This window comes from Jaculus jaculus, chromosome 13, assembly GCF_020740685.1.
Source record: "Jaculus jaculus isolate mJacJac1 chromosome 13, mJacJac1.mat.Y.cur, whole genome shotgun sequence".
NCBI classification, from domain to species: domain Eukaryota; kingdom Metazoa; phylum Chordata; class Mammalia; order Rodentia; family Dipodidae; genus Jaculus; species Jaculus jaculus.
Window position 1 is genome coordinate 71,141,057 of NC_059114.1, and position 23,016 is coordinate 71,164,072.

General features: G+C 42.9%; 1 protein-coding gene across 6 annotated transcripts in view; it reads left to right on the forward strand.

The window, feature by feature from the left end:
- Window positions 1-3,205: 3,205 nt before the first annotated feature.
- Window positions 3,206-23,016, forward strand: part of Nadk2 (NAD kinase 2, mitochondrial) — a 45,479-nt gene continuing 25,668 nt past the window's right edge. For 3 of the 6 annotated variants that reach the window (XM_004652596.2, XM_045132895.1, XM_045132896.1), the window contains exons 1-4: window positions 3,406-3,708; window positions 17,389-17,477; window positions 18,525-18,613; window positions 19,712-19,793. In XM_004652596.2, coding sequence (XP_004652653.2) covers window positions 3,406-3,708; window positions 17,389-17,477; window positions 18,525-18,613; window positions 19,712-19,793 — 563 coding nt within the window. Of the gene's footprint in view, window positions 3,244-3,405; window positions 3,709-3,890; window positions 3,910-4,092; window positions 4,232-17,388; window positions 17,478-18,524; window positions 18,614-19,711; window positions 19,794-23,016 lie in introns of those variants that run through there. The other 3 variants (XM_045132898.1, XM_045132899.1, XM_045132897.1) reach the window with 3 other exon arrangements.

Consider the following 23,016-nt stretch of genomic DNA (forward strand, 5'->3'; position numbering starts at 1 on the left):
TTTGAGTGTAAGGATCATGTCCTGTCTAGAAGATAGCAGTCTTCCCCATTCTCTGGCTGTTAGATTCTTCCCACCCCCTCTTCCATGATGTTCTTTGACCTGTGGAGGAGTGATATAGCCAGGATCTAATTTGCAATGTATAGCTAGGCATTTATACATTTACTTAGTTTATGAGGTGGATATTATATTTTATAAATGAAGTAGGCTTCAAAATGTTAAGTAACCAGCTCAAGGTTTACAAAGCTAATAAATATTAAAGCTGGTATTTGAATCAAGGTCTAATTTCAAGGCCCAAGTTCTTTTTATTACACAACACTGAATGTACTCACCCAGGAGTGTGGAATGTGGTGGTGAATGAACAGAAAGGAAGAAGAGACAAGAAGAATGGCAGACAGATCCTAGAGCTAGGCTTAGAAAGGTCCTACAATGGGGACAGAGAAATAGAAAGAACACCATTAGGGGCTGGTATGCTGGGAAACAGTGAAAGAGTTCAAATACTACTAGTGATTTCAAGTGTTATACAAAGACCAAGCAATATGCTAAATAAAAACTGCCTTACCAAGCCGGGTGTGGTGGCGCATGCCTTTAATCCCAGCACTTGGGAGGCAGAGGTAGGAGGATCAAGGTGAGTTTGAGGCCACCCTGAGATTCTATAGTGAATTCCAGGTCAGCCTGGGCTAGAGTGAGACCCTACCTCAAAAACCAACCAAACAAACAAACAAAAAAAAACTGCCTTATGATTCTTACTCTGGTTATTTGGTAACTGTGGAAATAGCAGTAGTAAATGTCACAAAGAAGATTACAGAGGTTCGATGAACAAATAGGTAGCAGGGATGTGGTAAGGACTGATGAACACATAACTCCAAGGATACTGAACATAAGCATCATTTTTAAAAACTTGGGTTATGGGCTAGGGCAGATGGTTTAGTGGATAAAGAGCTTGCCTCACAAGCATGAGTACCTGAGTTTGGAGCTCTAGCTCCTGGATGCTGAGGTAAGCATTTGTAATCCCAGACACACTGCTGGGTAGGTAAGAAGAGAGGAGGAGACAGAATTGCCAGAAGATAGGAGACCAGCTAGCCTGGTGGCAAGCAGTGGTGAATGTGAGACCTCAGCTCAAAAGAGCTGGAAGATGAGGACTGACATATGAAAGTTGTCCTCTGACTTACACACACACACACACACACACACACACACACACACACACAGATTGAGATTGAGAGAGAGAGACAGACAGACAGACAGACATCCACTGGAACCAAAAGAAAAAAAAATCCCCCCAAACTGGGGATTAAATGATTTTTTTCAATTTTAATGACATCATAAACATGAACATGTTTAAATACTTACAAGGAAAATCCAGTAAGGAGAACTCAAGATATATCAAGGAACACTTGGGTAATATTTTTAAGATTTTTAAGGACTCAGAATTAAGGTTTCACAGGGATATCCCAACTGAGATGCCAATGCATGTCTGTAGCTGGAAACAGAAAAGATAAAAAACTGAGTACTTTCTATGAAGTGCTAAGATGTCTAAAAACTTCACATATGCAAAATAAAACTCATACACTTGGATCCCAGGCTCTGCATAGTCACTTTTCATCTGTCAAATGAACAAATTAACATTTTTCCTATTCACTTTGACTTCAAACCTGTACCCAATCTGTGACTTCTCACGTCCTAATATCTATCGAACTATCAAGTGTTAAAAGAATAAAATCAGGAAGAACCTTGAGGATGTCCACGTCAGTTATTTCCCACAGAAGTTAAGAAGTAAGTTAAGACTAATTATATGAGAATCCCTGGTCGGTGACAAACTTCAAAGCAAAGAATTATCATATTGCCCTGTGTTGTGCACCACCTGACACACACCAAAAAAAAAAAAAAAAAATCTAATAGAGTGAACGGGTTAATGAATGCCAGCACTGGGAGCTAGCTAAGAATCACAAGATTCACTAAATCCGTTGGAACTTGATAGAACCTCGCAATCACTCTAGAAATTATCAACCTCATTTTATAAGGGGCTCATAGGCCCAGGAATATGAAGTAACATGCCCAAAGTCCAAAAGCCACTTACTAGTAGTTCCAGGACTACAAAGGACAGAGGGTGCAAAGCTGGAGGACCCAACGGGCAGTAGTAACTAAAAGCTAGGATGGGCACTGTCATTGGACTCTTCCCTTTAGAATTAGAGGTCCCCACCCCCACGCAGTGTTCTGACGCTAGCTAGCCCAGGTGCTAACCATTGCGCAACAGCCTGACAGTCCTTTCGTTCCCTTTTCCCAGTCTATGCAGCATTCCAAACCCTGATCAATAGCCATCAAACAGTGCTTTGAACTCCCCCTTCCTTTATTGATTGCCTTGTACAGGATAAAGTACAGAGTGGGAACATTCCTCACCCTTCAGTCTGGTCCTATCTAGTTTCCCAACCTAATCTCATCCCGATGTGCTCCACTTGGCCAGCCTCCTCTACCCGCCATCCTTCAGCTCCTCGGAGGTCACTGTGTCTCTGCGGGCTGATGCTCTGAGGGGTTCAGAACGGCAAACACATGCCCCCCGTTTAGCTCTCTGCGATTGGCTTGGGGCTCGCTCTGGAAGCCATCTCGCCATCCGCAAGGCCTCTCTTCATTTTGCACTAGGCCCGGCTAAATTACGCAGCGGGACTTGGGTCAGTGTCCCAGGAACCCATGCCCCAGCGATGGACACCACCAGCTCCCTCCCACCTCCCGCACTTCACGCCACCAAAGGCCACGGCGGCCAGCTTTCCAGGCGGTCTTGAAAGAACCCACGTGAGGATGCACGGGGAACTCGCTTTCCCGCCTTGCCGCTCAAATAAGGGAAAAAAAAAAAAAAAAACACAACCCAAAACACCACCCTGCCCGCTAGGCCCGCGCCACCGCCGCTTCAGACCAGTTCCAGCTGGATTTCTCGGGAGGCAGCTCGAACAGCCAATAGGATTCCAACCCTTCCCGGGTCCACAACCAATCCCCTCAGGCTCCCAATTCGCAGCGGCTTCTGATTGGCCGGTGGGAGTTCGCGTGCGGGGAGGGGAGGTGTAGGAGAGGAAGGCGTGGCGAGGCCCCGCGTAGCGGCCACTGCGCAGGCGTTGCTGGAGGCAGATAAACAAACAAAAACCCACCGCCCCTCCGCCTCCCACCCCCGCCCCGCGTGGGGTCCTCCCCCACCTCCCCACCCCCACCCCCGACTCCCCGACCGGCCCGGCGGTCCCCGCCCGCGTCAACGTGGTGAGCACGTCCTGCTCGCGCGCGTCGGGGCCACGCACGGGCTCTCCATTATTAACCTGTCGGCGCCCGGCGTGAAGTTCAAGGCCGCGGGGCTGCGCGCACTCGCGGCGGCGGCGGCGGCGGCGGCGGCGGGGAGCGCAGGCGGGCAGCCCTGCGCGGACGATGACTTGCTACCGGGGCTTCCTGCTGGGCAGCTGTCGTCGCGTGGCGGGCGGCCGGGCGGCTCTGCGGCGGTCGTGCGCGGGAGGTGGCCCGGGCGGTGCAAGGGCCCGGCTGGGCGGGGACGGTGGCCGGCGACACCTGGGACACGGGCAGCCTCGCGAGCTGGCGGCGGGCTGCGGCAGCCGCCCCGAAGGCGGCTTCCGCCCCTCGCGGGTGGTGGTGGTGGCCAAAACCACCCGCTACGAGTTCGAGCAGCAGCGTTACCGCTACGCCGAGCTCTCCGAGGAGGACCTGAAGCAGCTGGTGGGTCCTGGCGGGGGACGATGGGGTGGGGTGGAGGGTGTTGGGTGGGTGGCTGAGGCCCCCCCCCCCGGGATGCACCCCTCCTGGCGACTCTCTTCCCGCCAGGCACCGGGATGCCCGCCGGTCCCTAGGGCTGCGCCGCGGTGTGGCTTCGGGGACCCGCTGGAATGCAAGACCTCCAGGCCCCCCGGGAGTGGAGCGGTGGGCATGCACGGGGGCGGAGGGGGAGGTCGCCTCCAGCCGCTGGGAAGGGTCGGACGTCCCTGGGCAGAGCTCCCTCGTTCGCCTGCACGCCCGGGCGCCCGCGGTGGCGCGGACACACCCCCTTGACTCGCGGCGGGCTGCGGAGGCCTGGGCGGCTGGGCGAAGCCCTTCCCCGGCGATCTGCGGGAGTGCAGGAGTGAGCTCCCACACCAAGTGTCCAGTGCTCGGAAGAGCAAGGGGGGCAGCGGGACTAGAGACTGCATGCGTGTCAAGTCGGTATGGAGGAAGGTCAGAAGAGGGGCAGGGAAAGCTGGAGCGGGTGAGATACGGAGTTCGTGCCTCTGATGTGTTAATGCCTTTGCTAAGTACATAGCGCTATGGGCGCATGCTGTTCTCTGTGTGTCTAACCTTGAGTTCGATCTCGTTTTTTTTTTTTGGGGGGGGATATTTTTCTGTCCCCACCAACCTTAGCAAACGGAAAGTGACCAGTGTTACAAACAGAATCAGAAAAATCTCTCCATTGAACGTCCCCGAATGTTGATACGGAGCACCCAAAGGGCATGGGATTATTTCTGTCTAACCCCTATTAGTCTACCTTGTGTGCAAGCACAGATTGCCTATTCCAAAAACTTGGCAGTGTTTTGACAGACATGAAAATGAAATTGTGAACCTTTGCTTAGCTGCTAGAGTTTGTTACGTGGTAGGGTAATTGAAGAGAGCCAGGTGAGAAGTCAGGGTGCGAGTTTGTTTTCTAGTCCCTAAATAGTTGAAGGCAGCAGTTACGGAAACAGTTGCAGCATTTAAAGAAAACTACACACAAGGCTAGGGTCACTGCATTTGTATTACTGAGTAAATGCAGCGAGGTAGGATCAAATGAAAATACTTTCTATTTTGGGAAAGGGGTGTGTCCTTGAGGTTATGCTCCTAGTATCGGAAAGTCTGTCTTGTAGACATTGTCACATACCATGCGTGCTTATATACAGTCTTCACTTCCTTTCATTGAAGCATGTCCCAACTTTAAGCCAGTGCACTCAACAACAAGGAAAACAAAGGGAAAAGGGGAAATGGTCACTCAAGGCTTTAATACAGAGTATGGACAGAGCTTTGTTTCGCTGGTGAAACTTGCTCTGTGTGTGTGTGTGTGTGTTTGACTTCTTTGAGCCTTGTGGGTGAAGTCTGTCTTGTGTCGGAGTGTCAGCTTTCAAGTAAGTGAAATGCTAGGGGCTGGGCTAGAGGTGAAATTAATTTCAAGGCCTTAGGAAAGTGGGTGGCTTCTCAATTGAGATGAACTTTTTGGCCTCTGAGCTAGATCACCATCGGTATATCCCTTTAAAATGTAAGGGAAATCAGTAAGTCTTTAAAACTCCAACTACCTAATGTACTCTAGTTTAAAGTGGAGAAATCTCTAATAAAGTAAATATTTGTCTGTTACTAGGTAATGCTGTTAGAATAAGAAAGCTTTGAAGTGTAGCTGCTGGGCTGTAAAGTACAACTTCTGATCAATTTTGGTTAGACGCGGTTGCTGCAGTGTTTCTAGATTCATTCCTTACTGGTATTGAATGTGTTTTGTTTATGTTAAAGCCAGTGCATACATTGTAGTGGTACTAGATGTAGCCTAGATCAGACACAGCCAAAGAACACTGGGCTGTGTGCAGTTATTCTAATCTGTAATCACGTAGTTTAGATAAGAACAAAAACTCTGTTTATATATTGTTGGGGTAAAATGTATTTAAAGCATATGAATGATGTGAATTTGATGAACGGCCACATGCTTGCTTTTGATTTCTGGCACCATGGCTGTTAGGTTTATCATGTCATGGTAACTTGGTTTTGTGTGGAAGAATTCTCTTATGTTAGTTATTTTTTTATGCAAAATGGGCTTTTATTGAGGTACTTATTAAAATGCAAATAACAGACGAAGGACATAGTGTCAATGCAGTTTTCTGACCTGAAGCCTTCTGGGTTTCTAACTGGGTAGACAGGTATAAATCAGAGGAAATAATATTTAGTAGATGAGATATGTATAAAATAGAAGTATATCCTTGTTTGACTTTCACTTACTCATGCTGGTTGCATGGCATTATTTTCAAGTCTTTTTCTCCCCATTGAGTGATCATGGCTTGTCTTGGGGATAGAGGACTTTCAGTCAAGGATTTTGCTTCTAAGTTTCATGATCTTGCAAAGGCTAATAAAGCTATTATTACAATATACTTTGGTCATAAGATATTCAGCTGTTGGGGTAGAACTTTTTAAAAATTTTTAAAAATACTTATTGATGGGGAGGGGGACAGATAGAATGAGTGCGCCAGGGCCTCTAGCTACTGCAGACAAACTCCACCTTGTGCATCTGGCTTTATGTGGGTACTGGAGAATCAAACCTGGGTCCTTTAGCTTTGCTGGCAAGCACCTTAACTGGTAAACTATCTCTTCAGTCCATGACAGCTACCGATTAGACCTTTCAGATGAAACCAAACTGATTTGGGAAGGATTTTTTTATGCCAGAAACATACCTATTAGTCAGACTTAAAAGAGTCATTTAATAGATATCAGATTTAAAAAAAGTAGTCCCCACTTTTCCATTCAATTACAACCTCAGAGGCAGTCCTCTTTCATGATTTCTCTTTTTAGTTCTGTTTCTAAAGTAATTCATAACAGGATAAAATAACTTCATTTAATAAGATAAATTCACCTTTATTATTGGATTAAATTATTCCTGCTTATTGCCTTCTTAACTGGTTCTTAGCTTGGTAGTACAGTCAGCTTCATATTATTGCCAGAAAACACCTGACGAAGAACAGCTTGTGGGAGGCAAGGGTTTAGTTTGTCTTACAGACTGGAGAGGAAGCTCCATGATAGCAGAGGAAAATGATGGCGTGAGCAGAGGGTGGACATCACCTTCTGGCCAACATCAGGTGGACAACAGCAGCAGGAGAGTGCAAAATACTGGCAAGGGGAAGCTGGCTATAATACCCATAAGCCCACCCCCAACAATATATTGCCTCTAGGAAGCTTCATTTCCCAAATATCATTAGCTGGGGACCTAGCATTCAGAACACATAAATTTATAGGGAACACCTGAATCAAACCACTACACTTTGGGTAGTAGTGCTTTAGATTTTGCCCCCCCCCCACCAAAAAAAAAAAGACAGTATGGCTTGGGTTGCAGTAGCCACTGAGAAGATAATACTTTTGTCACATGGTATGCAGTAAGTGTCTGCAGTGTGGGCAGTTATCAAATTGGACAACATGCTGGAAGACTGCCAGGGCCTTCTAACTGAACTTTGCTCCAGTCAGATCTTCCAAACACGGGCACTGGAGTGATGGAGCTAAACTGAGCATCTGGCCACTTGTCTTTGCTGGGACTATTCAGATGGTCCCTTCATCACCTAGAGAACTTGTTAAAGTGGAGATTCCTGAACCTTCACTCCCAAGAAAGATTCTGATTTATTTTGTGGAAAATTCCAGGCCCTTGCTTCCTTAACTGAATGCCAAAATTTCTGACACTTGACTCAGTTCCAGAGATGTATATTGTTAACCAGTTCCCTGTGTTTGCAGTGGTTCCCAGATCACACTTAGAGAAATATTGCTGTAGGTTTCAAAAACAATCCCTCCTGGCTGCCTCTTGAACTTTGTTTGTTTCTTTTCTTTTCTTTTTTTTTTTCCTTAGTTTTTCGAGGTAGGGTCTCACTCTGGTCCAGGCTGACCTGGAATTCACTATGTAGTCTCAGGGTGGCCTTGAACTCATGGTGATACTCCTACCTCTGCCTTCCGAGTGCTGGGATTAAAGGCATGTGCCACCACGCCTGGCTGAACTTTGTTTCTTATACCTCTAGAACTTCATATTTTGGTAATTTTAAGCAGTTTTGATATTAATAAGATATGCTGATTTTATTTTACTTATGGGTCAGTGGCACTTTGAAATGGTTCCAAATGAAAGATGGTGTTAGAAAAAGTCTTTCTCCTGTTCTTGACACCTGTTACTCAGTTTTGGCCCCTTGCAGAGTACTGTTATCTATTTCCTATGCATCTTTTAGAAATCACCTACACTTATAGATCAGCACAGTGAAATGTTCTTTTTTTTTTTTAAATTTTTATTTATTTATTTGAGAGTGACAGACACAGAGAGAAAGACAGATAGAGGGAGAGAGAGAGAGAATGGGCGCGCCAGGGCTTCCAGCCACTGCAAACGAACTCCAGACGCGTGTGCCCCCTTGTGCATCTGGCTAACGTGGGACCTGGGGAACCGAGCCTCGAACCGGGGTCCTTAGGCTTCACAGGCAAGCGCTTAACCGCTAAGCCATCTCTCCAGCCCACAGTGAAATGTTCTTTATCTCTTCTCTTTTTATTCAGTGATAACATACCTTTCTATAGCTGTTCTTTAGCCTTAGTGTTTGTGGAGCGTGTCACACAGAGCATTTCCATTCTGTTTTTAATAGCACGTATATTATTCAGTTGTGTTCATGTTTTAATACTTAGGTTGGCTTACTCCTTGCTATTAAGTATAATCATTCTCCAATAATAATACTTGTTCCAATAATACTTGTTTTCAGTGTGTGTTATTCATGCTGTAGGACAAATACCTGAGAGGAATCAAAAGGCAAGTATATAGGAAATTTTAGGAGTGCTTGCCAAGTTGCCTTTCTAAGAGATTGTACCGGTAATGATGGTTAATTGCTATTGTGAACTTGACTGGGAAGTGGGCTAGAGGTGAGCTGGAAGCTAAACAATCTGACTGCATTCACCTTGTGCCTTCAAAACAAGGAAAGCTGAATTACGATGTTTGAGAGAAGAAATTTTAAAATACAGCATTTAAGCTGTGACATGGTTATTGCTCATTGCTGTTAGATCCACAGAGAAGCAAGATGAAAAATGTGCAGATTAGCAAGAAGAGGGCCTAAGATTTAAAAAATAAGGAAAAAGAAAGGTTTGTTGAGAAAGCAGCTGTAGTGAAGGACACTAGTACAATTAAGGAGAAAAGTCCCACTTGGCAGTAGAAAATCAGTTGTGGAAAAGCTGTGTCTTGAGGGCATGACTCCACCTGTCAAAGGCTCATTTGTAAAAATGTAAATTTATTTGAAAGGAGAAAGACTGAACTGAATGCCACTTAAGGAGTTCTGTGTTGGAAAATAACTGCCTAGGGAAGTGGTTTCCTAGCTTTGGCTACCAAGATATACATAGGTCATGACAGATATTATAGCAGGGGCCATGTTGTACCGTGAGCGGGCATCAGAACTTGCCAGTTGTACATATGATGCTGGTTTTGCATGCATTTAAAATCTGTAAGTGAGGCGGTCATGGAGGCTTACACCAATGTTGAGAAAGCTGCTCAGGTCATGAAATGTATAGCAGAGTCAGATGCCTTGCAGGGCGGCCCTGAGAAGTTATTGTGTGAAGCTTCGAAGGTAACACCCAGATGCATTGAAGGCTCGATGATGTTGGAGATACCAGGGCAATGGGACATCTGCCAAAAAAAGCTGAAGGCATAAAAATGGGCCAGTCCAAGAGAGAGGCTGCCAGTGCTGAGGGCAATAGAACTGAGGGGCAGGGCTTTCCAGGCCTGTTAGAGCCTAGATGATGTCATCACATGCACCAGGTATTGGACATGTTTGCCTTATTGGGCTTTGGTCTTGTTTTGACTTGGTCTTTCCTTGCTCTACCCAATTTTTCCCTTTCAGAATGGGCATGCATGTTCTGTGCTATTCTGTATTGGAAAAAAATGTAACTTTTTTTTTTTTTTTTTTTTTTTTGCTTGAATAGAGGCTTATGGTTAAGAGTTTTCCTTAAGTCTCAGAAAGCACTTTGGACTTCTGAACAGTGTTAGGACTGTTAAGACTTTGGGTACTTTCAGAGATGTTCAAAATGATTTTGTATTATGAGATGGCCACAAGCCTTTGATGTTCAGGGATGGAACAATGTTATGTTTTAATATCATGTTGACAAGGGATGAACTTGGGATAGACAGTCTTATTGTGAACTTTACTGGATTTGGAATCACTAGGAGATAGACCTCTGGGCATGTCTTGTGAGGGAGTTTTACCCTGAATTGTTTAACTGAAGAACAAAGACTCATCCTTAATATGGGTGTCACCATCTCATGAACTGGGGTCTCAGACTGAATAAAAAGGGGGAAGAAGGGAGCTAATTGATAACAGCATCATGTTAATTTTTAAAAAAAATTTATTTGCAAAGGGGGGGGGAGTGAGTGAGTGAGAGCGAATGGATGTAGCAAGGCCTGTAGCCACTGCAAATGAACTCCAGATGGATGCACTGCTTTGTGCATCTGGCTTTACATGGGCACTCGAGAATTGAACATAAGTTGTTAGGCTTTTCGGGCAAGTGCCACCTCTACATTTTCTCTCTCTCTTGATTTTGGACACATGGAACCAACCACTGCCTTACACTTCCACCACCATACCTTCCTTGCCATGTTGCCTTGTAGCCCCCAACCTTTGGCCAGAATAAACCCTCCTAAGTTGCCTTTGCTAGACATTTTGTCACATGAACAAAAAGACACCCACTACACATGCTTATTTGTACCAACAATTTATGAGAGTGCCTGGTTTTTCATAGGTTATCAAAACTCGAGTCTTTTCTAACTCAGTGATAGATTTAATTGGCATCTCTCAGCATCTTTGCCTTTGCAGTCCAGGTTGCTTATGTATGCTTTTCTCCATCCATGAGCAAGTTCCTCTGAGGTTAGGCTCAGTCTTAACTTTCTCAGGTGTTCTTTATACCCTTGTTGTGTCTCAGCTTACAAAGGTCATTTTAAATATTATGAAGAATACCTTTTGTTACTGGGACACAGTACCTGATCAAAAGCAAAATCAACTTATGGGAAGTTTGTTTTGGGGGGGAGGGGCTACAATCTTGACAGGAAGCTTCATGATGATGGGGGAAAACTTGGCATGAGCAGAGGCCTGTATGACATCTCCGTCATAGCAGGTGGAAGCAGCAGGAAGAGGTGAGCCAAGTTCTAGCAAGGATATAACATCCCTAAGCCCACTCCCAGCAACACACCACTTCCAGCAAGGCTCAACCCCCGCCAAAATGCCACCAGCTAGGAATCAGGCATTCAAAGCACATGGCTTTATGGAGGATATCTTATTCAAACCACATTATGCCCCTGGTCCACATAAACTGATATACATCCATGAGGTAAAATGCCTCCAGTCCAACTTTAAAAGTCCCTATGATTTTTTTCACATTCTCTCTATATATTTTAAAAACAGGTTATACTTTTTTACCCCCTTGCCCCTGCTTTCATTACTCTTTGGGCTCTCCTCAGTGGAGTTACAGTATGTACTGTGGGGTCATGGAGGCCTTAGTCAGTCCCTGTGAGATAGTTGGGGGGGGGGGGGAGACTGTGCTTCAGGATAGTCTTACCTACTCTGTGGCTTTTAAAATCTTTCCATCCCTCTTCTGCAATATTCTCTGAGCCATGGCAGGCCTGTTGGCAGGCTGATTTAGTTTTGAGTTCTCTGTGCCTTTGGATTTCTGCCTTAATAGGTTTTGATTGATCGTCATATTTGTCACTATCGCCCTGGAATTGGTTATTAGGCTAGTAGAAGGAGCGATATTTATGGCACAGTTTCCTTTACAGTTTATCCTGAGCCTTGACAGATGTGTTAGAAGTGGCATATCTCGTGGTGGGCAGTCAGTTATCTTCTTTTCAATAACTGTTTGTTTTCCTGCATTTCCTCTGCCATCTGTAAAATGAAGCAGATTCTCCCAGAGTGAGACCAGCTTGGGTTAAAGGGGGTATGCAGAGATATTTGAGAGGGGTGTTTTGATGTGCAAGCCCACACTTCTTCTCCAGAGAGCAGTGAGTCCTACTCTCTGAAGTCTGATTTTCCTTACCATGGGATTCTGACTTGTTTTCCAGTACCAGATATGAGTTGTCTCCCACTAAGCGGACCTCGTGTCCAACCAGAGAAACAGTTGGTTACTCACAGAGGCTGTGTGCCACTATTGCACAAGTGTGTTCTCTTGTCTAGCTAGTTGATTTCATAGTTTTCAGGGTCCCCTGTTTATTCATGTTGTGGTGGCCATTGTCCTCTAGGGGTTCCCATAGGCCTTTCCAGCACTATGAAGGTTCCCTTTCAGTTCTAGCTTGATATTCTGAAGTCCTGTGAAAGCAGCCTGTGTTGTCTTCAGCAATAGGGTCTTACTTTTTAACTCTGGCAGGTAATCAAATGTTTCAGCAATGGCCCATATTGTTTGGGGACCTCAGGAGTCTCCCTAGCCAACTGCCTGCTGTGGGGGGCAACCCATTTCTGGGCTTGAGATTTACTGGCCAGAGTCCATGGTTTTAAGGTTAAGCTTTTTACCCCTTCTGTCCAGACAGAAGTTCTGCCTCCCTCTTTATTGGTGGTTATGTCTTGTAGAATGCTAGGGAGGATGAAGGTTTCTTTGGATCTGATTCATAGTGTCTTAACTTTTGTGAAATTCCCTCCCCATGCTTTATAGCCCTGCCCTTCCCATCCTTGATACTCTGTCCCTCCTCTAACCTGTCAGGAAACCTTCCTCTTCTCTGTCCCTGTTTATTCTCTCTTGTCTCATTTTAGTTTTATGTGCACGATCCTGGTACTTACTACCGTTGGCACTCATCTGCAGTTGATCCCAGTTAGGAGCCATGGATGAGAGAGTACATCTGATGTTTGGCTTTCTGTAACTGCATGACTTCTCTTACAATGATTTTTTTTCCAACTCCATCCATTTATGTGCAAAATTCATCACTTCATTTTTCCTTGCTGCTGAGCAGAAATCTATTATGTATGTGTACCACATCGTCAGTATCCATTCATCAGTTGATGGGCATCTGGGCTGATTCTAGTTCCTAGCTGTTGTGATTAGAGCGGCAGCACATAAGGATGAGCAGGTCTCTGGTGTAAGGAATGCAGCCTTTAGGGCAAGGGCCCAGAGTGCATGTTAGCGTCTAGGAAAGTGTAAGTTTCTTTTTTTCACTATTGGTAAACTTTATAGTGTGTAACAGAAAGATGACTCAAGCATGTTAGCAAGTGTGGCAGTTATTATTTCATGACTTAGAAAGTTAAATTTCATTTTTTTTTAATAATAAGCCTCAAGGTGGCAATTGTGTGGGAAATTAGACTAACTTTTGTAACATATTTGCATTCAAGCTCTCGTCTTTCTAACTGAAAGTTGGTATAATTACATACTTGAGCCTTCACTGATTTGATTACTCAAAAGTGAGTTGCTCTGCTAAGAAGCATCACTGACGTGCACTGAACATTTGTTGTATTTAACTTTGTGTGTTGGTTGTAATTAGTTCTGCAGTGCTAGAGATAAAACTCAAGGCCTTGAGCATGACAAGCAAGTGCTGTGTGACTAAGCTTACAGCCCCCAGCTTCATGTTGTGATTTTTAAAATGAATTGTTTTGAGGAAGCTGTTCTGAAGCATTGCCTTTGTTTGATGAAGTATTATTGTAATAGAGAAAGTTAAAAAAAAAACAAAACACCTCACATGGTGCCATTGTATAGTGTCACCAGCGTCCAAAATGTTTGTCAGTTGATTTACTAATTTGTTTTGATGCATCCTGGAACTTGTGTAGCCTAGTTTTGCCTTGCGCTTGCAGTGATCCTCCTGCCTCAGCCCCCTTAGAGTTGGGATTACGGGCACGAGCCACCATGTCCAGTGGAAGCCTCACCTTTCGGTGCTCACCAGGTCGCTGACGGAGCATCACCAGCTGCTGGGCATCCCGTCTTGCTAGGTTTAGGGAATCACAGCCCCAGACAGTCTGCAGTGTGTGGCAAATGTACGTTAGATGATGATGTATTTCACAAGTGGCCGCAGGAGAACATACACAGGAGTACACAGGAGAAAATGCTTGGAAAGGACAGAGATAGAGTAAAAGAAGTTTGGTTTTCTTATAACTGCAAAATTTGTTTTAGTGATGTTTTTGATGTTTAATTATGAGAGAGTTCAAGTCTATTAAAAAGTTTCAGGAACTAACAAGATAACTTGTGTATTTAGCTATGTAAATTTAGCAGATGTTAATATCATTCCATATTTGCTTTGGATTTATTTTTTATTTTTTAAAAATATTTAATTTATTTATTTATTTGAGACAGAGAGAGAGAGAGAGAGAGAGAGAGAGAGAGAGAGAGGGGAAGAAGCAGATAGAGAGAAAGAGCGCTCTAGGGCCTCCAGCCACTGCACCCTTGTGCATCTGGCTTACATGGGTCCTAGGGAATCGAACCAGGTCCTTTGGCTTTGCATGCATTGCCTTAACCACTAAGCCATTTCCCCAGGCCCTGGATTTTTTAAAAAAGAAAAAATGTTAGAACTAAAGTCCTGTCTATCCATCTAGCTTTTTTTGCTCCCACCTCCCCTTGCATAATTTATTTACTAATGTGACTGTAGCCAAAATAGGTGTAACATAACTTTATGTATCCTTAAAAGGTTTTTTTTTTTTTATCAATTACACAATTTATAGAATATGTTCCTGTTGCCTGTTCTTTAAAGTTCTGTACATATTATTGTTTTGAAACTTAACTGTATTGATACATATTCATTTTAATTGCTGTGATTGAGGTGTACCAGTTTTGGATAATTATATTGTTTGTGGTTTTCCTACAATTAAGCAAGTTGCAAACCTAAGTAGAATATTTTTTTCATGAGTAATCAGTGAGCCCCCAAATCTGCACATTCTCATCAGAGTTCAGTAATTTTTTTTTTTTTTTTTTTTTTTGCTGAAGACAACTAAATGGTAACCTTTTTAAAAGGATATTTCTTAATGAGCTTTTTAAAAATTGCATAGAGTAAAAAATAGTAATACTTAACTAACTGATAAAACATGTTTTAAAAATGTGTCTTTGCGATAAATCCAGATTGGACTGAGTAAAAATGTTGGTTGTAATTTAATAAAAATATTGTAGACTATTAGAAAATAGTATCATTATCGATCTGAGCTAAAAGTATGGTCAGTCTGTCCCCTGAATTTCGTGTTGGGATTTAGCCACAAGGACATGTGGAGGAAGAGGTTTTGGGTTTGGGCAGTTTTTGTAGGAGAAACACTTGTTTATATTGAAATGTGTGTATAGATTTGTTTTAGATACACATACTTTTCCCAAGTTAAATCTCTATTTCTTCAATGAATAGATATTCGTTCCACATATTTAAAACCAAAAAATAAAATGCAAGATAAAAAATTTGAATAGGATATTGAAATCTGAAGACCAGCTACCTTTTGTTTAAGAGTAAACAGGCAAGTCAGAAATTATGAGTTTGATGAAATTCTTGTAATAGATTTGCTGCGTATTTGAAATGGTTCTTATTTTCCTTGAAATTTTTTATTTTTATTGTTTTTTTGTTTGTTTGTTTGTTTTTTTGAGGTAGAGTCTCACTCTACCCCAGGCTGTCCAGGAGCTCTGTCTGTAGTCCTAGGCTGGTCTTAAATGCACAGTGATCCTCCTACCTCTGCTCCCAGGTGCTGGGATTAAGCTTTCGTGACCATTTTAATGTCCTGTAGTATATTTGACTGAGCTCAACTAATACTGAAATGGGATGACATTGGAGGATCCTCAACATCAGTATACAGATTTCTTCTGAAGCCAGAAACTGGGCATCACAGAGGAAGGAGTAAAGAAAAGAGGCTTTTGGATTCATACTCAAGAGTTGGTTAGTGTAGTATCAGTTATCTGTGGTGGATTAATGAAGGCAGCAGCTTGAATGTTAGTATTATGATCATCCATAACAATAAATTCTGCCCTGTTGAATACTTTTCAAACTTGTGTTGATTAAAGTAAATGAAGGCTTATCTGGTAAGTACCTTGGTCACTGTTGTCCTTTTAAAAAGCCTTGACATTGCCTTGTTCTAAATGGAATGAAGCTCATGGGCAGGAATTAAACTGTTGCACAAGCTGTCTGATCTGATTTAATGCCTGGTTATTGTCACAGTAGATAAATGTCTCCTCAGCTCTTCTTTGGGGAACACGCTTGTCTTTTTCAGATGATAGAGGAAGGCAAACATACTTTAAAGTTAACCCAGTATTTATAAACAGAAAATTGAGAAGATAGAAACCAAAGTAGTAGGACAGTTTTTCTTTCTTTCTTTTCTTTTTTTTTTTTCGAGGTAGGGTCTCACTCTGGTCTGGAATTAAGGAATTAACTATGTAGTCTCAAACTCATGGCTGCCCTACCTCTGTCTCCCGAGTGCCGGGATTAAAGGCGTGTGCTGCCATGCCCGGCCCGGTACAGTTATTCTTAGTCATAAGATTACACTTGATTTTATTTTTCTTTAAATATGTATCACCTGTGTTAAAGCTACCTTTGTAACCTTCTTACAATGTGAAATACGAGCCAGACATGGTGGCACATGACTATAATACTAGCACTTGTTGAGGTGAGAAGATTTGCAAGTATGAGGACAGCCTGGGCTACATTAAACCCTGACTCAAGCAGACAGAGACAAGACAGGAGAGAGACAGATAGAGAATGGGCATGCCAGAGCCACCAAAGGAGGCTGCAAAGAAACTGTAGACGCATGTGCCACTTTGGACATCTGGCTTTATGTAGGTCCTGGGGAATCAAACTGGGATCATCAGGCTTTGCGAACAAGCACCTTAACTGCTGAGACATCTCCAGCCCTGAAACCTCTTTTTAGTCATTAGTTTTCCTCTGTAATTTAATAAGTAATGATTTCATATATTAAGACTATATTGGGCAAATACTTACATTTTATTTCTTTTGGATTATTTAAACTTGAAAAGGAGAGTATTAATGATAAGATAGATATTAAGATATTATTCCATTCAACTAGGAGAAATAATTCTTGAAGAATATATGTCTAGTCAGGCATGGGAGCACAAGCCTTTAGTTCACTCGGGAAGCTGAAGTAGGAGGATTGCTGTGAGTTCAAGGCCAGCTTGTGGCTATAGAGTGAGGTCTAGGTCACTTTGGGCTGGAGTGAGACCCTGCTTCAAAATGATCAAAGAAAGCAAAAAAGGAATATATGCCCATATGTCTGAAAACTCTCAACTCTCAGGGTGCTAATTAGGCCTTTGTGTTGATTATGTAGGGTAAGTTCTAAATAGAGTTCATAAATCGAGAACAGCTTTGAGATGGTGCTGAGTACCTGATTCAGAAAACTCCATGCTATCTTTGATATTAAGATTAAATTGTAGCCAGGTGTGATGATGTATACATTTAGTCCCAGCTCTTGGGTGGCAGAGGTAGGAGGATTGCTATGAGTTTGAGGCCTGCCTGGGGTGAAAGAGTGAATTCCAGAACACCCTGGGTTAGAGAGAGAGAGAGACCCTACCTCAAAACGCAACCCCCCAGCCAAAAAAAGATCATATAGCTTTATGAAATTAGGGTTTCTAGTTCAGTTTGAAGTTGTAGGTTTCACAGGTGGTTATTAAATACCTTCAAAAACTGTACTTTGCATGTGCCTTTATAGTGACATAGTATTATAGTATTTCACCGAGTAAAACAATATTTCTTTTATTTTCATACAGCTTGCATTGAAAGGCTCTAGCTACAGTGGACTGCTTGAGCGACATCACATTCACACCAAAAATGTAGAACATATAGTAGATAGTTTACGGTAAGTTTGTGGGACAGGGTCTTAGGTCAGCTTGTGTACTCAGGACTTGTAATCTTTTTTTGTACTAGTAGCTAATCTGTAGATTTTTAGTAAGGTTTGTTGTTCTTAAGTATTGAGGCTAATGGACCTGACTTTATAATTTTCTAAGGAATTTTTTTATTGTACTCTGAAAATTTTGTGGGCATTATCAGTTTTTTGATATTGCCAGGAAAAAAAAAAAACAAAACCTTTTCTGCAGAGTTCATTCAGCAAATAGTAGGCTTCAACTGTCTGTGTAAGGTTTTATTTCTTAAAATAGAATAGTATATTAAATGGGTAGTCATTGTACTATTAGAGTATCTAAAACTTACCATTATAGAAAACTTCAATTAATTTGCAATTGGAGGCAGTCATTGAATAAGATTGTGATTGAATATAAGAGAATCAGTCCAAGAACATGTAAATTACCAAGTATTTTAGCTATTGTTTCAGATTTAGTTTTTTAAAAATATATTTTATTTATGTATTTGAAAGAGAGAGAGAAAGAGGCACAGAAAGGTGGGAGGAAGGGAGTGGGCACACCAGGGCCTCCAGCCACCGCAAGTGAACTCCAGATGCATGTACCCCTTGTGCATCTGGCGTATGTGAGCCCTGGAGAATCGAACTGGGATCCTTTGGCTTTGCAGGCAAATTCCTTAACCACTAAGCTGTCTTTCCAGCCCAGATTAGAATAGTTTTATAATATATGTCTAAGTGTTAATTTTGGGACAATTTTATAAAATTCTGACCAATCAAAATTACTTGTTGGAGACTATAAACATAAGAACCAGGGGAGATTTGTATAACTATCAACTTTTAGTTTGGTCTTGGGTTTCCTGGCTTATTGCAGTTAATTGGCTGCTATAATTAATAATGAAGTTAACTTTACAAAGTAACACCTAAGTTTATTTTTACAGCATAAATTTGTTTTATATCTCTGTTGTAATAATCTGCCTCTCAAAAAAACACAGCCATCTTACATATGTTATCAGTGGAAATTTGTTATAACCCTTTACTTTTTTACTCCAGGGATGAGGGAATTGAAGTCCGTCTAGTAAAGAGGAGAGAATATGATGAAGAGACTGTTCGATGGGCTGATGCTGTCATAGCTGCAGGAGGTAATTGTTTATAGAGTCAGGGATATTGGGATATGGAGTTGCCTCTCAATTCATATTGTTTCCACATACACTGGAATGTAGCTTTTTTGAAACTTTAAGAGTCTTTCTAGAAGACATATTTTTGAATTTTTAGGATTAGTTTTATTACAGATCAATTACATTTATGACATACTTGTTGTAATTAGCTTTGTGTTACTGTCAGGAAACACCCAACCAAGATCAGCCTGTGGGAGGAAGGGGTTCATTTTGGCTTACAGACTTGAGGGGACGCTCCATGATAGCAAGGGAAAATGATGGCATGAACAGAGGGTGGATATCACCTCCTGACCAACATCAGGTGGACAACAGCAGCAGGAGTTGTGCCAAACGCTGGCAAGGGGAAGCTGGCTTTAACACCCATAAGCCCACCCCCAGCAATGCACCATCTCCAGGAGACACCAATTCCCAAATTGCCACCAGCTGGGGATCTAGTATTCAGAACATGTAAGTTTATGGGGGACACATAGTATAAGGAACCACCATAGTATGTGAGGGGTTGATTCTATCTCTGTATATAGAGTTAAAGGGTTTTTTTGATAAAAAATTAATTAATTTGATAGAGATGGAAAAAGAGGGAGAGAGAGAGAGAGAGAGAATGGGTACACCAGGGCCTCCAGAACCTCCACACAAACTCCAGATGCATGTATCACTCTGTGCATCTGGCTTATGTTGGTCCTGGAGGCTCAAACCTGGGTCCTCTGGCTTTTCAGGCAAGTGCCTTAACTACTAAACCATCTCTCTAGCCCAGTTTTTAAAAATAATTTTATTTGGGAGAGGGGGCAGGCAGTCGGAGACATGTGTGTGAGTATGAATGTGCCAGGGTCTTTTGCCAGTGCACATTCACCCAGTGTATAGGAAAGCCTCCTCCTGGCAAATGCTCCATCTCGGCAGTGTTGGAACCCTGGTTTAGATCATCAGGCACAATACAAAGATATGGCAGGTGATTAGAGAGAGCCGTAGGTTGTGGAAGTCAGTTTAGTGGGGTGTAATTATTAAAAGTGTTAGTTTTCAAACTAGTTTTGTGACCGAAGTCTGGTTATGCCCTGTCCTCTGTATTAGGTGATGGCACCATGCTTCTGGCAGCAAGTAAAGTACTGGACAGACTTAAACCAGTTATAGGGGTAAACACTGATCCCGAACGGTAAGGAAAAACGTATATTTTATATCTGGTTTGTGGGTTTCCTGTACGTTACACATGCAGACGTTTCTGCTCTACTTTGTCTAATGCTTGTTTTTGATGACTCGTGAACTCTGAAAGCTGTTCTTTATTTTCTCTAGTGCAGTCACATTGCTGGGCTCTTGCCACAGGATTTTACTGTGGTGCATGCTGTTTAAGTGCCTGGCTGCCATGAACATTCGGACAATTGCTGTACAAAAGCAATTCAGTGATAAAATTCAGGCTTGTGGGGTTGACCTGGTGACTGTTGGGAACCTTTGGTATTACTAGGCCAAGCTGATCGAGTTCCTCGTCCTTCCCGCCTGTGGCTCTGGCACACTTGCACATCCCTGGTTAGGCCTGTGCTGTGCTTTCTGAGTGGCCTGCCTTGTCCTAGTGAGGAGACTTGTCTGAGCATTGTTGTGCCTCTCTTTTCCAGCTTCACTGATAAACTTATTTTATTCCAGTTCTTCACAGCCAGGACCATTCCTGGACTTTATAATTATCTGGAATTTTCCCAGTTCTACAATCTAAATTGTAAGAGTACACCTCCTACCTTAGCAGTTCTGTTCCCTCCTCCTCCTAAGTCCTCCCTTAGACATCCAGCATTCAGATCCTCTCTGTTCTCGTTCTTTGGTTGTCATTCATTTACTTCCTTGATGGGTCCTTAAATATTTTCAAGTCACTGTTTTTTATTCAATCTTAGATCAAGCTGACTCTCATCCTTTGTACTCCCATATCATCTTTGAAAAAAGCCACCTGGGAAAAATAGCGGAAGCCTGAGCTTATTAGCACTTCTTTCTCATTCCCTGTGGGGACTACTTCAAGAGTGGCTGTTTAGCTTTTGTATATAGCTTGCATCCCGTAGTCTTCCTTGAATAAGCCCTCCTTGCTTTTCAGAGGAAATGGGAGTCATTGGATTAGAACTTCTTCAGCCATTCCCTCACTTAAGAAAGTCTTGTCCTAGTGGGTGGGTGGGGGGGAAGAAAATCTTGTTCTGTCAGTTGTCCTCTTTTTTCCTCTTTGCTTATGGTCCCTGGGGCTAAAGTCTTCTTCAAGACCGTTACTTTATGTTGTCTTTGGACATGACGTGGGCACTGTGCTCATGAGTTCATGGCAGCTGTGCTTACCTGCATAGGGTGAAGCCTGTCAGCAGCTCATCAGAGATGGAGGAGAGACCCAGAGCCTCCACTTCTGCCAGAGGAGTTGTTGTCAGTCCATGGTTGCAGGGGGAGAAGTCATGTTCCTCAGTGTTGTAGCCACCGACAGATTGCCCTTGCTCCACTAAATACCGCCCCCCGCATGCTCATGCCAGAAACCTGCCGAAACTCAGTGGTCACACCCCGCACACCAACAGAAACAGAAGCCATGAAAGTAGGAAGGGGATTTTTCCCTTTTCATTCTTTCAACCCCGAGCATTGTTTCTTGTGTTTTCCTTGCTTCCGAGTTATTGCTAAGGCTGAACTTGCCCTCTGCTGGTTTGTGGGTAGTACGTTTTACCTTAGAGATCAGTGAAGCGCCGATTTAGCAGGTGCTTCAGTCTTTGTCTTGGGGGTCTCAGTGTGGCTGCTCCCTCACTGTTCCTCTGCTTCCCTGGCATTCATGGCATCTTCTTCTTCCTGTCTACCTCCAACTCTACTTTGTCTTTATTTCTTTTGAGGGTGTTATTTTTGATGACTGCTTCAATACACAGATTGCATTCTTGGTCTTCTTTTCTCCTTCATTCTCTGTAGCATCTTCTTGCTTCCACCCTTATCAGTCCAGTCATAGCATGTAACGACTCTGCTCAGAACCTATGGCACACCCCCATCTACCTGCCAACAGATGGCCTGTCCCCATAGGCCCACCCTTGCATGTAAACCCTAACACAGCTTAGGTTCTTCTTTCTAAATTGCAAATCTGACTGTAGTCACTTCTTTATTTATTTGCAAGGGGGGGAAAGAAAGAGAATGAATGTGAATGGACTTGTCAGGGCCTCTTGCCATTTTTTTTTAAATTATTTATTTATTTATTATTTGAGAGTGACAGACACAGAGAGAAGGACAGACAGAGGGAGAGAGAGAGAATGGGCGCGCCAGGGCTTCCAGCCTCTGCAAACGAACTCCAGACGCGTGCGCCCCCTTGTGCATCTGGCTAACGTGGGACCTGGGGAACTGAGCCTCGAACCGGGGTCGTTAGGCTTCACAGGCAAGGGCTTAACCGCTAAGCCATCTCTCCAGCCCCCTCTTGCCATTTTAAACGAACACCAGACACATCGTGCCACTTTGTGCAGACCTTATGTAGATACTGGGGAATTGAAACCCAGGATTGCAGGCTTTGCAAGCAAGTGCCTTTAACCACTGAGCAATCTCCCCAGCCCCTGTAGTAACTTCTTAATTAAAATATTTTAGGGTTTTCCTGTGATCATTATATTTATTTGATCTTTTACCATTTCTTGCTTATCTGTTCTTCTAGTTTCATCTATCCTCATGTACCCACAAGTACTATATAATCTTCAGTTGACAAATGTTTCATTGAAATCCTTCTAGGAATAGCCTAGAGTCTTTCTAGGCTTAGTGTAAGTCTAACCACATGACCATGTATTAAAACCATGGTTAGAGATTCATTCAGGGCTGTATTGGCTCGGGTGAGAGGTTTTGCTGATGTAAGATAGTACATAATTTGAAGGAGTAAGTGAGTTCTCTAGGAAGCCCATGTGTTTTCATGTCTTCTATGTGCTTCTGCCATGAGTGCCCTCCTGCTTCTCCTTGTCTAGTCTTTCAAGATGGGGTGTAAAAACGTATTGCTGTGGTTCTTATTTAGTCAAGACTGGTCTCTCTCTGTACCTCCTTGTATAGATAGCATATTGTGCCTATATGTTATTTTCTGCTTGTTTCTTCTGTTAGACTGAAAATTCTTGGAGTATAGGACCTTATATTTCAATTTTTCATCACTAACAGAGTTTTATGTATAGTAGCCAGTACACATTAGAAAAATGAAAGACTAATAAGATGATCTTAGCAAACAGGACTTCAACCTATCTGAGTAAATATGCCTGAGTTTAAGTAGTTAAGATCATTGATTCAGTAATTAACCTTTGCTAGTGTTCACTGTTGATGCATGTGGGTTTTGGAAATTATGACTAGCCTGTTTTAATGTCATTAAGGTAAGAGGTTGTTAACTTTAGTGATCATGTTTTACAGTTTATTGAGTTATATATATTTTTTAA